The sequence below is a fragment of the Schistocerca cancellata genome, chromosome 2, assembly GCF_023864275.1.
Source record: "Schistocerca cancellata isolate TAMUIC-IGC-003103 chromosome 2, iqSchCanc2.1, whole genome shotgun sequence".
Taxonomy (NCBI): Eukaryota; Metazoa; Arthropoda; class Insecta; order Orthoptera; family Acrididae; genus Schistocerca; species Schistocerca cancellata.
Genome location: NC_064627.1, coordinates 669,406,319 through 669,422,657, shown reverse-complemented (window position 1 = coordinate 669,422,657; position 16,339 = coordinate 669,406,319). Strand labels below are relative to the sequence as shown.

Sequence of the window (16,339 nt, the reverse complement as noted above, 5' to 3'; positions counted from 1 at the left end):
AATCGCCTACTCTGGTCCCTGAATGACATAGCGCATTATTGTATCACGACTTGAATCTGCGCCACTGGTCCTGTCTGTGAACGTAGTGTCTTCACCATTGGTAATACAGAATAGTTCTGAGGAATGTCCAACACTTCGACGCTCTTCAGTTTTTGCACCTAAGAGAGTCCAATGTGCAACACTTGGATGTTGACTGGTCCACTTCCCGAAATGAAAAGTCCAAACAGACTGCTGATTGGGATACCTCAATCGGAGATGTGGGCAGAACGTCACCCAGAGATGGAAACAACGGCACTACTAATGGTGTTATTTCTGCAGTCGAAAACTCTTGGGGTACAAGTTCACTGATGTGTGACAAACAGTTAGCTAACCCTTCAGATAATGGAGCGATACTGACATTTAGCGGATTGGAAGATTCCACGGAGCCTCTGTGTGCATCAGGTAAGAAATCATCTTGTATTCCAAATGTTACTGCACGCAAATTGTTAACTGGTACAGAAAATTAATCATTACAATTGTCAGATAATGCTTTCTGTAAGGAATTGGTTTCCTGAACTGATGCCACAATGGAAACGTAATATTATCGACAAGAAATGCGTATGCAATTGGGAATCTTTAGAGTGGTTGTGCCTATATGGTGGATAATAGCCTTGTGGCGATGGAAGTGGTGCAGGCTCTATTTCTTTTACAAGTCTGAAGGACTGGCAGAGCGTCTGCAATGTAGTGAATGACGTCAAGAATTGTTTAAAGTATGTAGTTGCACTGATGACATGAAGTGTAGCACAGTAGACGTTTAGCTGGTTCTTCAACTGAATGTACGATGTGATTTCCATAAGCAAAGCAACAATTTCTTTCTGAAAGCAAGCTGGTTTTGTTCAGGATTCGAGTGCACCCTATCTTTCAACATAGTCTCCGTTCTATGCGATGGCTTTACGTCACCTAACTGCGAGGACCAGTATGCCTACATTCTACCACTCTACTGGTCGACGTTAGAGCCAACGTCTTGCTGCATCGATAATCTCCCCATCATCCACGACTGCTTCCCACGGAGTGCATCCTTCATTGTGCCAAACAGATGGAAGTCGGAAGATGCGAGATCGGGGCTGTAGTATGGATGAGGAGGAAGAGTCCAATGACGTTTTGTGAGCTCCCCTCGAGTTCTCAGACTTGTGTGGGGTCTTGGGTTGTCGTGAAGAAGATGAACTTCGTTTTCACTTTTGTGGCGATGAACACGCTGCAATCGTCTCTTCAGTCTCCTGGAGGTAGCACAGTTCACTTCAGAGTTGATCATTGCACTATGAGAGAGAACATAAAACAGAATAATCCCTTCATAGTCCGAGAACAGTGTCGCCTTGACGTTACCGGCTGAGTGAGGGGGCGACTTCGAACTCCTTCTGAGCAGGGGAGGAGGCGCCACTCCATGGATTGCCGTTTTGTTTACGGTTCGAGATGATGGACCCATGTCTCAGCGCCTGTGACGATATTCCAGAAAAAAATGTTACGATCAGCCTCGTAACGCGCAAGTGATTACGCATAAATGGTTCTTCATTGCTCCTTATGGTCTTCTGATATGTGGTGAAGAACCTAGCGGGCACACACATTTGAGTACTTCAACTTGTGGACCAGTGTTTCTGTATAACCAACAGAGACGTCCAGCTGTACAGCGGGCTGTTTGATTGTGATTCTTTAATCACGTTGAGTGAGAATGTCACACGTTCCAACACTGCAGGAGTCACAAATTTGTGCTGCCGGCAGGCACGAGGGAGATCCGTCAGGTTTGCGCGAACTTGCTACGATGATGACAAACGCCTCGCCCAACGACTCGCCGTGCTTTTGTTCACTGCCAAGTCTTCGTAGACATCCTGCATAGCGCTGCTCTGGTTTTCAGCCAAAATAAACTCAATGTCAGCTCTCTGCCTGGAACACACTTCCGTTACACACGGCTGTAAGTAGCGCCGCCACCAATCGGAACGGCACGAAACTATAAGAGCTGAAGCTGAAGTATTACATGAATTCCCACAGAAAATTCTGCACTTTTTCAACCGAAACTGTCCGAGAAAAAAATGTGTTGCGTTACTTATTGAACACCCGTCTTATGTTAATTTACTAGGATCCACACCTGGTCTACACAGCTGGTGAGGTTGATACACTTTAGCACCAGAGTATGCAAGTAGGAGATCTTCACGTTGAGTCTGACCGTGAATGTTGGAGGTCACAAACTGCTATTCCATCCTTGTGAGGTAGGCTAACGTTGGTTTCAGTTCCTCATTGAAGCCTGACAACAGTGGAGGCAGCATGGGGTAACGGCATTATCCAGGTTGGACAACGTTTTCCAAAGAAGCTGTAATTGTCGAATTTTCGTTTCTAAAGTATTATCTATACTGAGCTGTCCAATTCCTGCAGCGCCATGATGAAATGAGATAGAGGACAATTATAACACACTAATGTAGTGATAAACACACTAAAGATTAGAAACAGTTCCAAGCAGTGTATTGGTGTGGGAGAGTTACAGTCGGCAAACACGAAATACCAAAAGTGTTGACATTCCAGTCGCTGCGACGACCCTTCTGATTCAGTCCGAGTCATTATTATGTGTTGTAACCATAGGGAGCAGCACAGTTTAATTGATATGCCCAGATAGCAAAGAACAATATCACTTGCATTAAGTATCAGACTGTAATTCTTCATGCTTTCCCGGCGATCTGTTGACATCTTGGATATTCGGGAATCCAGCCGGATGTTCGCGTCGTTCTCTCACGATATTTCAACAGCGTACCTCGCTGTCTTCTTCAGGTGCTACCTGAGACTGGTCCTTGGGTCGATCGAGTCCAGTATTTTTGCCTGGGAGGAGCTGGGCGTTCCCTAATCGGTCCGCGCCGGGTCGAGTGTTCCATCTGTGGTCTGCGCCCGCCAGACTCGGCTTCAACGCACCCCTCCAGTCGCAGATGTTCCGCCTGCCGTCGGCGCCCGTTGTGGCCGTCCTCAACGGATGTGGTTATCATCTGAGGTGTGTCAGACCCGGTCTGAGATGTTGGGTACTCTATCTCCTGACTGTTACTATGATTTCCACTTCTGTTTCGTGCTGGGCGTTCCCTAATCGGTCCGCGCCGCGTCGTGTGTTCCGTTTGAGGTCCGCGCCCGCCAGACGCGGTTACATTGTCCCTCTCTGATCGCTGGTGTTCCCTTCGCCGTTCGCGCCCGGCCTGGCCGTCTTCTGAAGTCGAGTTCATGATCTGGGGTGTGTCACATCTGGTCCCCAATGTCAGACACCTTGTCTCACGGCTGTTCTCTCGGTCTCCACTTCTATTTCTTGTAGAATCCCGGAGTGTCCTGCGTTGAGTTTTCACAAGCTCAAGCGCTGGATTCGAGGCAGTGCTGATTTGGTATCCCGAGTCACGGTTGATTAGATTGTCTGTAACCTTAAACTCAATGGCTTCTTTAGTGACACTGTCTCAAAATCTTGAGGTCTGTGTCACAATCTTGGTGTCATTGTAAACCATTGAATGACCAAGTGCCAGACAATGCTCTGCTATGGCTGATTTAGTTGCCTGCTTGAGTCTGGTATGTCTCTGGTGTTCTTTACACCTGATGTTCACAGTTCTGGTGGTCTGGCCAATGTATGACATCCCACACTGGCATGGTATGTTGTAAATACCTGGCTTGCGTAGCCCCAGGTCATCTTTTACATTCCCCAGCATAGCCCCAATTTTGGTGGGTGGGCAAAATATGCTCTTGATGTCATATTTATGGAGAATCCTGCTGATCTTGGCAGAGATAGGCCCGGCATATGGCAGGTATGCCATCTTCTTTGCCTCTTCTGGTTCTTCTTCTGGATCCTTTGGCCAGTTAGCAGGTTGAAGTGCCTTCTGGATATCTCTAGAGGAGTACCGATTGCTGCTGAACACTGATTGTAAGTGTTCTATTTCTGTGGCCAGACTATCAGGACCTGACAGAGTTTGTGCTCTGTGGACCAGTGTTTTGAGCACTCCATTCTTCTGTGCCGGATGGTGGCAACTGCTGGCTTGTACGTATAAGTCAGTTTGCGGTACACACTGTGTCCAAATGTGCCGATGCCTTTCTCTTCACCAGAACATCCAAGAACGGAAGTAGTCCATCCTTCTCCATTTCCATTGTGAACTGAATGTTCGCATGGCAAGAGTTCAGATGTAGCAGGAACTCATCTAACTTCTCTCTACCATGGGGCCATATGACAAAGGTATCATCCACATAGCGAAAAAAACACTTGGGCTGATATGTGGCTGAAGAGAGTGCCTCCACTTCAAACCTTTCCATAAATAGGTTGGCCATCACTGGTGATAGAGGGCTGCCCATAGCCACCCCTTCTGTTTGTTCGTAAAATTGATCCCCATATAGGAAGTACGTCGAGGTGAGTACGTGCCTGAATAGGTCAAGTTCGATGGGGCTCTCCTTGACCTATTCAGGCACGTACTCACCTCGATGTACTTCCTATATGGGGGTCAATTTTACGAACAAACAGAAGGGGTGGCTATGGGCAGCCCTCTATCACCAGTGATGGCCAACCTATTTATGGAAAGGTTTGAAGTGGAGGCACTCTCTTCAGCCACATATCAGCCCAAGTGTTTTTTTCGCTATGTGGATGATACCTTTGTCATATGGCCCCATGGTAGAGAGAAGTTAGATGAGTTCCTGCTACATCTGAACTCTTGCCATGCGAACATTCAGTTCACAATGGAAATGGAGAAGGATGGACTACTTCCGTTCTTGGATGTTCTGGTGAAGAGAAAGGCATCGGCACATTTGGACACAGTGTGTACCGCAAACTGACTTATACGTACAAGCCAGCAGTTGCCACCATCCGGCACAGAAGAATGGAGTGCTCAAAACACTGGTCCACAGAGCACAAACTCTGTCAGGTCCTGATAGTCTGGCCACAGAAATAGAACACTTACAATCAGTGTTCAGCAGCAATCGGTACTCCTCTAGAGATATCCAGAAGGCACTTCAACCTGCTAACTGGCCAAAGGATCCAGAAGAAGAACCAGAAGAGGCAAAGAAGATGGCATACCTGCCATATGCCGGGCCTATCTCTGCCAAGATCAGCAGGATTCTCCATAAATATGACATCAAGAGCATATTTTGCCCACCCACCAAAATTGGGGCTATGCTGGGGAATGTAAAAGATGACCTGGGGCTACGCAAGCCAGGTATTTACAACATACCATGCCAGTGTGGGATGTCATACATTGGCCAGACCACCAGAACTGTGAACATCAGGTGTAAAGAACACCAGAGACATACCAGACTCAAGCAGGCAACTAAATCAGCCATAGCAGAGCATTGTCTGGCACTTGGTCATTCAATGGTTTACAATGACACCAAGATTGTGACACAGACCTCAAGATTTTGAGACAGTGTCACTAAAGAAGCCATTGAGTTTAAGGTTACAGACAATCTAATCAACCGTGACTCGGGATACCAAATCAGCACTGCCTCGAATCCAGCGCTTGAGCTTGTGAAAACTCAACGCAGGACACTCCGGGATTCTACAAGAAATAGAAGTGGAGACCGAGAGAACAGCCGTGAGACAAGGTGTCTGACATTGGGGACCAGATGTGACACACCCCAGATCATGAACTCGACTTCAGAAGACGGCCAGGCCGGGCGCGAACGGCGGAGGGAACACCAGCGATCAGAGAGGGACAATGTAACCGCGTCTGGCGGGCGCGGACCTCAAACGGAACACACGACGCGGCGCGGACCGATTAGGGAACGCCCAGCACGAAACAGAAGTGGAAATCATAGTAACAGTCAGGAGATAGAGTACCCAACATCTCAGACCGGGTCTGACACACCTCAGATGATAACCACATCCGTTGAGGACGGCCACAACGGGCGCCGACGGCAGGCGGAACATCTGCGACTGGAGGGGTGCGTTGAAGCCGAGTCTGGCGGGCGCGGACCTCAGATGGAACACTCGACCCGGCGCGGACCGATTAGGGAACGCCCAGCTCCTCCCAGGCATAAATACTGGACTCGATCGACCCAAGGACCAGTCTCAGGTAGCTCCTGAAGAAGACAGTGAGGCACGCTGTTGAAATATCGTGCGAGAACGACGCGAACATCCGGCTGGATTCCCGAATATCCAAGATGTTATCAGAAGACTGCTAATATATCACTGAAACTGTAATTTAGGCTGAAAGTTACTCAGTGACGTTAAATACTGGAATGTTCGTTCTGAGAGAAAGGCCATCTGGGGAATTACTGTTTATGAATGCCGAGTCCCGCAAGGCAGTAGTCTGTGGCGAGCTGAGGCTGCACCTGACGTCGGCTTAGCTGCTCGATGCAAATTGAGGTTGAGTCCCGCGGGGCAGTGATCGGTGGTGAAAGAGGCTACACAGGACGGTGTCTTGACTGCTAGGGGATGAAATAAAGACAGATTTCAGCAAGGCAGAGATTAATGGTGAGAAGTGCCTTTACGAAGCAACAGTTTGACTGCTCAAGTACCCAAGCTGCGACTTTTTTGTGTTAAAACGCGTTCCCAGTGCGTTGGCTGATTTTTACAGTCTGAAGATAATTTCTTCATTCACTGAAAAACAGTCTTAGAGCCCAGCGGGCCGGCGTGGCCGAGCGGCTCTAGGGGCTACAGTCTGGAACCGCGCGACCGCTACGGTCGCAGTTCGAATCCTGCCTCGGGCATGGATGTGTGTGATGTCCTTAGGTTAGTTAGTTTTAAGTAGTTCTAAGTTCTAGGGGACTGATGAGCTCAGCAGTTAAGTCCCATAGTGCTCAGAGCCATTTGAACCATAGTCTTAGAGCCCAGGCATTTACTTGTCAATTGTACAAATTGTGAAATGAGTTGCTAATATAGTTTAATATTGATGTTGTAACTGCAGACCGGTTCGTCTGTGAATGAGAATCTTAATTGCTTGCTTAAAGCCTCGGCCATGGGCTGTGAAGTCTACATGTAGGGATGCTACTTCGGTCCTAGTAACATAGAAACATCCTGAACTTCACCCCTGCGGTTGTGTCCTGTAATTTGTGAAGAAAACTGGAATAATTACCTTGTTCTTTTAAAATATTAGGCCTTACTCATTGCAAGCCGAGATTAAGCTTATTTATTTCTCAATATAGAGCCACAATATGTATGAGTTTGGTAATCAATACAAGATCTGGTTTTTGTGGCATTATTATAGTCGTCAGTGCTTGTACGTGAAAATTTTAGACTACAATTGGATTAAACTGTGATGAGAGAGAAGAGTTTGGAATTAACTTTATTTACACAGAGCACCATGATAGTACCAATCCTGCTTTTACAACTCAAAGAATTTCATTTTATCCCCGATAAGGTAATAGATCAAATGTGAGGAATGACTGATCTGGGTCACACGAAGTTTGTTTACGCTATGTGACGATCCGGGCTATTCCGGGCTGCTATATTTCACGTTGGGTGAGAAGTGGTGAGGGAAAGGGCAGATTTATGCCCTGGCGTACAGTTAGTGGTAATATTGACATGTGTTTATTCAAGCAGCCTTATATAGTACTCCGGCTGTCCACAGGGCCGTATTATGCGTTCGCAAGCTCACCCACTTGTGGAACGCACTGACGTCCGTTGCCCTGGGTCACGGGCGGCAGCTACCGCGACGCCGAGCAGCCCAAAAACAGGCGCGGCGCCATGCTTGTCGCCAGCTGTGTAGGACGAGCGTGGCCCGGCCAGGTCCTCCGAAGTCTTGCCAGCTAGGCTCCCCTCTGCGTACTCGTTGTCCACATGTCGTGTGCTTGGATGCAGTAGCCGACAACAGTTGTCCGTTGCCCAGCAGCATTTTCCCTGGTCACCCCCTCTGCCACCACCCGTCCCCGCAGCCAGCCAGTAGTCGACTAGGACTAACGGCCAATGACGCCTATGTGGTTAGTAGGATGCGAGGGCACGCCTCCCCCAGCCAGACTGTAGACAGCTTGCAGTCCGTCTGTGAAAGTCCCCCAGAGGGCGGATGCTGGGAGCATTCCAGTTTTTCAAGTCGTCACAGATAGGCACACATCGTCGGAGCTCGATGAGAGAAGCAGTGGGCAGGTAGTCAGTCAATCTTCATCACCAATGGTGGGTCGTGGTTTCTGGGAGACTCAAAGGCCCTTCATTCTCTCCAGTTTTAGATGCAGACTGAATAGCTACTCGACTGAATGCCTTGAACCCTAAGCTCGTTTATTTATATCCTTGTGACTATACTTCTGTGCAGTCCTACTGGATGGGGACGAGGATGTTTTTTTCCTTTTACTTGTTCTCTCTGCTTTAAATAGCACGCTCTACCCCCGAGCACTGGTTGCTAGGACCAGCTAAATTTGCAACATGTAGCAGGAGCACAGAAATGCTCGAGTTACAAAATATTACTTCACTCTTGGTCACGCTGTGTTAGCTGTTCCATTCGCTTAACCATTGACCAGTGTCGCAAACTCCCGTCTCCCCGGAGTGTTTTGTCATGTCGACATTACCGTCCAGTGGCTTACTCGATTAGCACATCGACGGGGCTAGCCTCTACTGCCTGGCAGCCGTAGTGGGAATACAACTTTAAAAATTCACAATTCGCGCTCCGAACTTTTCCAGGGTGCAGCAGCCATTCTACCCAGCCCCACGCACAAAGTGTAGCGTTTCTCTGTAAATTAAATGGCATAGGCCATCGCGAGCACAGAAGGTGCTGATGTTAAATTGAGAAATTGAATATGAAAGAACGCACACCACATTCATCATACAGCCACTATAAACTAAGCCACAAAGGAATTAATGACATTAGCTGATAGTGGGCATTTATTTAAATCAATAAGGAAAGTTTGAAATTTGTGCCAGGCCGGGATTCAAATCCAGGCCTCCTGCTTACTCAGCAGATGCGTTGATCATTGCGCCATCCAGACGGAGTGATCACCGCAACTGCACGGACGGCCCTAGCATGCGTCCTGTCAGACCCAAACTCTCAGCTTATCCACACACTACTGACGTTGTGCGTCTTGCCCACCACCCTCACTACTCGTGGTATTTCGCCTATTCCCCTAAGATTTCGAGTGTGGTGTGCATCTGCACTGAAGTGACCATTGGCGATACTTGTCGTAATTATATGTCCGAAAGAACATACACCAAACATTTAATTAATTCTTCAATAATGGTATAGACAGTTCTCTGTTACACTTGTGGATATCTGTCTTCCGTCTGGTACAAATCTGCACACGCCAAGCAACGCGATGATGCTCTCAGAGAACTGTGCAGAACTATCACTGATCTGAAACCTACCCTCACTGATAAGAGTTAGTTAGTTGGTTACGTGGTCCATTGATCAATAGCACGGAAAAACCGTTATGATGTGGAACGTGTCAAATTCACAAGAAATGCGCACAGGAAACAAGTTTTCATTTTTTTACATTATAGTGTTATACCTAAATATTGCTATTATCTATCCCAGTCCCTTAAATGGCACAAAATGCATATATTATATCTCCACATTTATTTATATTCAAGAATTCATCTATCGTATTGAAGGAGTTGTCATGGAGGTATGATTTCAATATGCTTTCGAATCTATTACTGCTGTCTGTCAAACATTTTATTTCATCTGGTAATTTATCAAAAAGTTTTATAACAGCATATTTACCCCTTTCTGTGCCAAAGATAGGTTAAGTAAAGTATCGTGAAGGTCTTTCTTTTTTCTAGTATTGTAATCATGAATGTCACTGTTGATTTTAAACTGGTCCATGTTGTTGAGAAAAAATTTCATTACTGAGTAAATGTACTGTGAAGTAGTAACCTTTTAAACAGATGCCTACAAGATGTGCTTCTGTGAACCCCACACATTTTTCTAACTTCTTTCTTTTCAGCAGTGAATACCATTTGCCTAAGTGTTAACTTGCCCCAGAATATTATTCCACTCAGAGAGTGGAAGTATGCAAAGTATGTTAGCTTACTATTTTCTACATCCTAAAAATTGGCAATTATTCAGATTGCAAAAGTTGCTGAACCCAGTCGTCTTAGGAGATCCAAAATATGACTTTTCCAATTAAGATTCTCATCTATACGTACACCCAAAAACTTAGTATGCTCTACCGCGGCTACTGGCTTCTTTTGATGTGATATGTTTATTGAAGGAATTATACTTTTTGTAGCAGAAAATTGGATGTACTATGTTTTTCAAGGTTCAGAGCAAGCCCATTCGTAGAAAACCAATTAATAACTTTTCCAAAGATCTTATTTGCATCATTTTCTATCGGACCTTCTTTTACTGGATTGATAATTATGCTTGTATCATCAGCAAACAGTGTCATTTCAGCATCTTGTTTCACATAGGAAGGGAGGTCATTCACATATATTAAGAACAGGAGGGGATCCATGATCGAACCTTGTGGAACACCTAACATAATTTCATCTAAGTTAGATGAAGTGGCAAACTCCTTTGAATCACTTGAAGCATATGAAGAGACGTTTTGCTTCCTGTTCTGTAGATATGACTTTAACCACTCATAGGCTGTTCCATTTACATCATAGAATTGTAATTTCCCTAACATAACGTACCTCGAGACAGGAATTGTTCCTTCGACAGTTCTACTATGCGCAGTCGCCTGTCCTCCAAATTCGAACAATAATCACTATATGGCAACAATACTCACTATATGGGAAAGGCTGAAGCCAAGTACACTTGACTATATAGTTCGATATAGACTTGTGCTTTATAAAACAACTTCCGTTGTTGGTTCCAACTAAGTCGACGCTGTCGTCATAAGCACTGTCTGCAGACTGGGCTATGTGGCACTGCACTTTGACTTAAGTATGTACTCTTTCAGCAGTGGCAGCGTGTGGTGTGTCTCATTCATTGCTGCATCTGGCAGCGAATGTTCTTACTTTTGGTACTGTCATGAGGTACCAATTTTGACATGGGACCTCGTTTGTCGGACGACAGCATAATAAATGTAAAACAGTTTTACTTGCGTAACTTGTACTTCCTCTTTCTTTCTTTAATTTTTAATGTGATAGGCCTTAGGGGGGCTAAAAAAATCACTAGTGATACGCTTATAAAAATTAGCGGCATTGAGAGAAAATGGTGCATTGAATCATAGCATTTACTGCAAACTTGTTAGTTACTTTCAAGTTCCTTGGATAATTTACACAGTAAATCGTAATGATGTGGAACGAGTCATTTAATATTCACAATAATTAATTTATAAATATGGATTCATACTAAACATTAATAAGTTGCATCTTTTTCTTTAAGTGTGAGAAGTATATAGCCACTAGCATTATCGGGCATGGAGCCAAGAAGGAGAGGGAGGGATCCCGAAACACATTGCAGAACAAGCACTTACATTTTTTCTGTATATGATTTGCTAAATTTTTCAACCAGCTTTTGGAGAGTAAAGCAGCATGGAAGCTTTGAACTTCAGAAATAGAAAAAAATTCCATCCTTTGTTTAACACACATTTCAAATGTTAGTCTGAGAGGTTGTTCATGTGCATGGGTTTACACCCTGACAGGTAACATCCTACCCAGTTAAACATGCATATTACCAGGCTGACCACATCTGTTATTAACAACCAGTCTGACACAGTGTGTAAACCCCCAGGTAGTACTGATAAATCACAGGGAGCTGAGTTTAAGCTGCCCATTCACACTGGCCAACCAGTCACCTCATGCAGTATGCCACAACATGTTTGCCTTTAGCTGCCCACTCACAGGCTGATCAGTCTGTCAACAGCCTTCCCCCTCCCCCACCCCCCTTCTTCCTCTGACTGTGTATGGGCACACTGCAATTGCGCAGTGGACCTTACCTGCGCCCAGTAGTGTGGCATGCAGCTTTTACCATGTCAAAATAGAAGGGTAAAAGGTGCACCAGTGGAACCAATGCACTCAGATCATGGACCTAGCCACTATAAAATTTCCCACACAAAGACAAACATGTCTTGGTAGATCTGCTCATTGGAGGGGGGTACTACTGGACTGACCAGCCTGTGAATGGGTGGCTTTTGTCTGCACAATTTTATAGCAGTTGGGTCCATGGTCTAGGTGTGTCTGTCCTCTGATGCACTGCTACCTGCTAGTCCCAACCATTACCTGCCACCCCACACTACATCCTTTTCCTATCTGTTTTGGCATGGTGAAAGCTGCCACATGACTGGGCACAAACAGTGTCCAACTTGAAGTCACAATATGCCCACACAAAGTAAGATGAGTCGGCAACCCTCTCATTGGAAGGGTGTTGGTAGACTGGTCAGCATGTGAATGTGCAGATTAAAGGAGGCATGAGAGAAACAAATTTTACACCAGGGCAAATGAAAAAAACTGGAAGATTACTTTCCCAATATTGTTGTTGATGTGGTCTTCAGTCCTGAGACTGGTCTGATGCAGCTCTCCGTGCTACTCTGTCCTGTACAAGCTGCTTCACCTCCCAGTATGTACTTCTGAATCTTCTTAGTGTATTCATCTCTTGGTCTCCCTCTACGATTTTTACCCTCCATGCTGCACTCCAATACTAAACTGGTGATCCCTTGATGCCTCAGAACATGTCCTACCAAACGATCCCTTCTTCTAGTCAAGTTGTGCTACAAACTCCTCTTCTCCCTAATTCTATTCAATACCTCCTCATTAATTATGTGACCTACCCATCTAATCTTCAGCATTCTTCTGTAGCACCACATTTCAAAAGCTATTCTCTTCTTGTCCAAACTATTTATCGTCTTTGTTTCACTTTCATACATGGCTACACTCCATACAATACTTCCTGACACTTAAATCTATACTCGATGTTAACAAATGTCTCTTCTTCAGAAACGCTTTCCTTTCCATTGCCAGGCTACATTTTATATCCTCTCTACTTCGACCATCATCAGTTATTTGGCTCCCCAAATAACAAAACTCCTTTACTACTTTAAGTGTCTCATTTCCTAATCTAATTCCCTCAGCATCGCCCGAGTTAACTCGACTACATTCCATTATCCTCGTTTTGCTTTTGTTGATGTTCATCTTATATCCTCCTTTCAAGACACTGTCCATTCCGTTCAACTGCTCTTCCAAGTGCTTTGCTGTCTCTGACAGAATTACAATCTCATCGGCGAACCTTCAAGTTTTTATTTCTTCTCCATGGATTTTAATACCTACTCCGATTTTTTCATTTGTTTCCTTTACTGCTTGCTCAGTATACAGATTGAATAACATCGGGGATAGGCTACAACCCTGTCTCACTCCCTTCCCAACCACTGCTTCTCTTTCATGTCCTCCCAATATTAGGCGGTAGAAAACAGGATTCGATTTATTTACACACTCGTACAGCTATTGTCTCCAGGCATAGAGCCACGTATTTGGACTTATAGCGCAAGGTGTAGTGATCATACTAATGAAACTGCGTTTCGATTTTATGTTGTGTATATTATAACATCAAAGTTGTTAGTGCTTGTTACTATTATACACTGGTGTCCAGAACTTAAGGACGGTACTAACTTTCGTCTGATGTGTCACTGTGAAGTGACAGAGCTCGATGAAACCTGCACTTTACGTAGAATGGACTGCTACAGAATAGTGCAGAAGGTAATACAAGCAAACACCCATGAGATGAACAGAAATGAGACTGTTATTCGAAGACAATAATTACACTGAAGCCACTGTGACATCTGATGGTCCTCTCAACGTTTCGAAAGACGAGTCCTGGTTTTTAATATTGCGTGTGATCACCACAGACAGCAGGGCATGGTCTGCAATGTGCTCCAATGCTGGCCACAATGTGGTAAAGAGTTCTTGTGGTAGAGCATTCCATGTCTCCACCAGCACGACTGACAACTGTTCAACTGTTGCCAGTGCATACATGCTGTAGTACGTCTACCCAACGCATCCCACGCATGCTCATTGGGATGTAAGCTGTGTGAATTGGCAGACCAGTGTATTCGATTAATATCTTCCACCTGCGATGTTTGAGGCGGCCACACACTTTCATCCATGAAAAGGAAGTACTGGCTGAATGTGCCCCTGAAAACATTCATCAGCGAAAGGAGTACAGTGTCATAGTGACACAGAGTGGTCAGTGTACCATGTTCAAATATTTGCAGGTCAGTACACCCATGTAACTTCATGCCACCCCACAGCATAACGTCTGGACTAAAAAACGATCATATTCGACAATGTGTCTGGGTGGGCTACATGTTCCCAGTTGGGCAAAGAGACCCTTACCAAACAGTCGCCGAGCAACTATGGACCGTCATATTGTGTGTCTTGTTGACCTGTTACACTTGGTTGCAATTACATCAGCTGTTTGAGGGCGTCCCTTCTCACCTCTTGCACAATGTATCTGTAATTGACCGTGGTCGATCACCTCCTCTTCTTCGTGCAGCAATGCCTGTGGTTCAGAAGGCTCCCCATGCACATGAAACAGTGCTGTGAAGAACGCTGAAATCCTCGGCTACACTCGTCACACTCCATCCTTCTTCCGTTTTCCCGATGTTTCTTCCCTGCGTGAAGTCACCCAAACGTTGTCTGCAGGAAAGTCATCTAAACGTTGTCTGCAGGCCATGTTGTAATGAAAAAACATCACTGCAGTGTACGCAACTGCTCCTTGATTCACACAAGTTGCCTTTTTCCGTGTACTCAACTGTCTAGTGTTGTGTGGTCAGCCCCATTTGGAGCTACAGAGACGCTGATATCACGCCATTTGGCGCACAACGTTCTGTGCACGACTGAGAGACCCTTGGCCACATTCTCCCACAATTTCATTCATTTTCTCCAAGTAGTTATTATGTTGTGTTACTTTATCTAACTTGTCCTTAAGTTTTGTAGAGCAGTGTAGTCCTCAAATTAACTGCAAAAACTATGTTCTTAAATTCTGAATAAATGCTTTTCAAATACAACATTTCTCGGAAAGCAGTTTCTCGAGTTTTACTCTAAAGCAATATACGAAATACAGAGGTAAACAGTTACTACTATTATTATCGCTATATTAAAATATTTTGTATGTTTTATTGTTATTACTAATATATCCATCTGTGGGACATTAAAATTGTGTCTTACCCCAAGTAATATTTGCAGGGAGTGGGGGTGCATGGGGGAGGCGGTTATTGGGGGAGACAGTAACAAATTGTGGTCGTTCCCCCGGAACCGAACCCTGGATCTGCACCTGAGTGTAGTGAATAACAAAGTGTTCGTACTAATTATGATAATATGTATGGTTCCAGGAAATGGCGGAGAAGACTTATGAGAAGATGCTAAAAATGTCTCTGAGGGAGTTGATCGATCTGATAAAGAAGCACTTCAGGAGCCTGCGTCGGTCCGGCCAGATGTCGCGGTCTGCGTACCTACCTGATGCAGCCGAGATGCACAGCCTCGGTATCGCCACTGACCGCTGATCTGGAGGGTTCACTCCAGGACCGACGAAGCATCGCCGTCCGTAGCGCCACCGTCTACAATGTTTACTAAGATCGACTTTGGAGACAATGCCAGCTCTCTCAGAATAATCATATCTATCATCTGGACAACTGAAAGCGTTATGAGTCCTTAGTAACAACAGCTACCATTATATTGTCTACCAAAAGCTATTTTGAATACATCACCAAGTACGTATTTGAGATACTACTCCCTCCGTTGGCACCACTGCAATCGTCATCGCCACCAGACACCGGTTTGGAAGTGCTGTAGGCACGGAACGCTGTTTGAGTAGTGCTTCAATATCGTACGTCACAGTTAAACTACAATCACAGACTCAGATAGTGTCGTATTTCTACTGATGATCGTACACTTCTGTGGTTCTTTCCTTACAGAATTATTACTTTAATCATTGCACAGCCTTACTCCAGATAATTTAACAGGGCTCTACCGTCTGTATGTCGAACAACGAATGGGCGGAATACACTGAATAGAACAATGTAACCCTTTCCGCAATAGTGATTACATCGAATGCAAATTAAAATATCTGGGAGCAAATTAATAAAATAAAATGGTCAGAGTTTACGCTCGTGTTTGAATTTCAGAATCACCCTCGAGGAGCTGTTACCTTGTTCAAACTGAAAAACGCAAATTAGCTCTTGAAAACTGACAAACTGCCTATTGGCTTCTGTCTCGGGTTCTTCGGCCGACGTTCATCTAAAGATTTTTCTGACGTTTCGCCAGCACGAGTGGCTGGCATTGTCAAAGCTTCACCCTCCATTGCCGGTGGAGTTCACCACCGGCAATGGAGGGTGAGGCTTTGACAATGCCAGCCACTCGTGCTGGCGAAACGTCAGAAAAATCTTTAGATGAACGTCGGCCGAAGAACCCGAGACAGAAGCCAATAGGCAGTTTGTCAACAAGTGGCCACGAAAGCCTTAACAACTCTTGAAAATTTGTCTATTATGAGCTTATTTGCCAACTAAA

The 16,339-nt window shown here is 45.1% G+C and overlaps 1 protein-coding gene across 1 annotated transcript in view; it reads left to right on the top strand.

The window, feature by feature from the left end:
• LOC126147703 (uncharacterized) overlaps nt 1–15,900 on the top strand; it is an 85,823-nt gene extending 69,923 nt beyond the window's left edge. Inside the window, exon 3 of the mRNA XM_049915712.1 lies at nt 15,166–15,900. Coding sequence (XP_049771669.1) covers nt 15,166–15,336 — 171 coding nt within the window. The 3' untranslated portion in view covers nt 15,337–15,900. The remainder of the gene's footprint in view (nt 1–15,165) is intronic.
• Nucleotides 15,901–16,339: the final 439 nt, after the last annotated feature.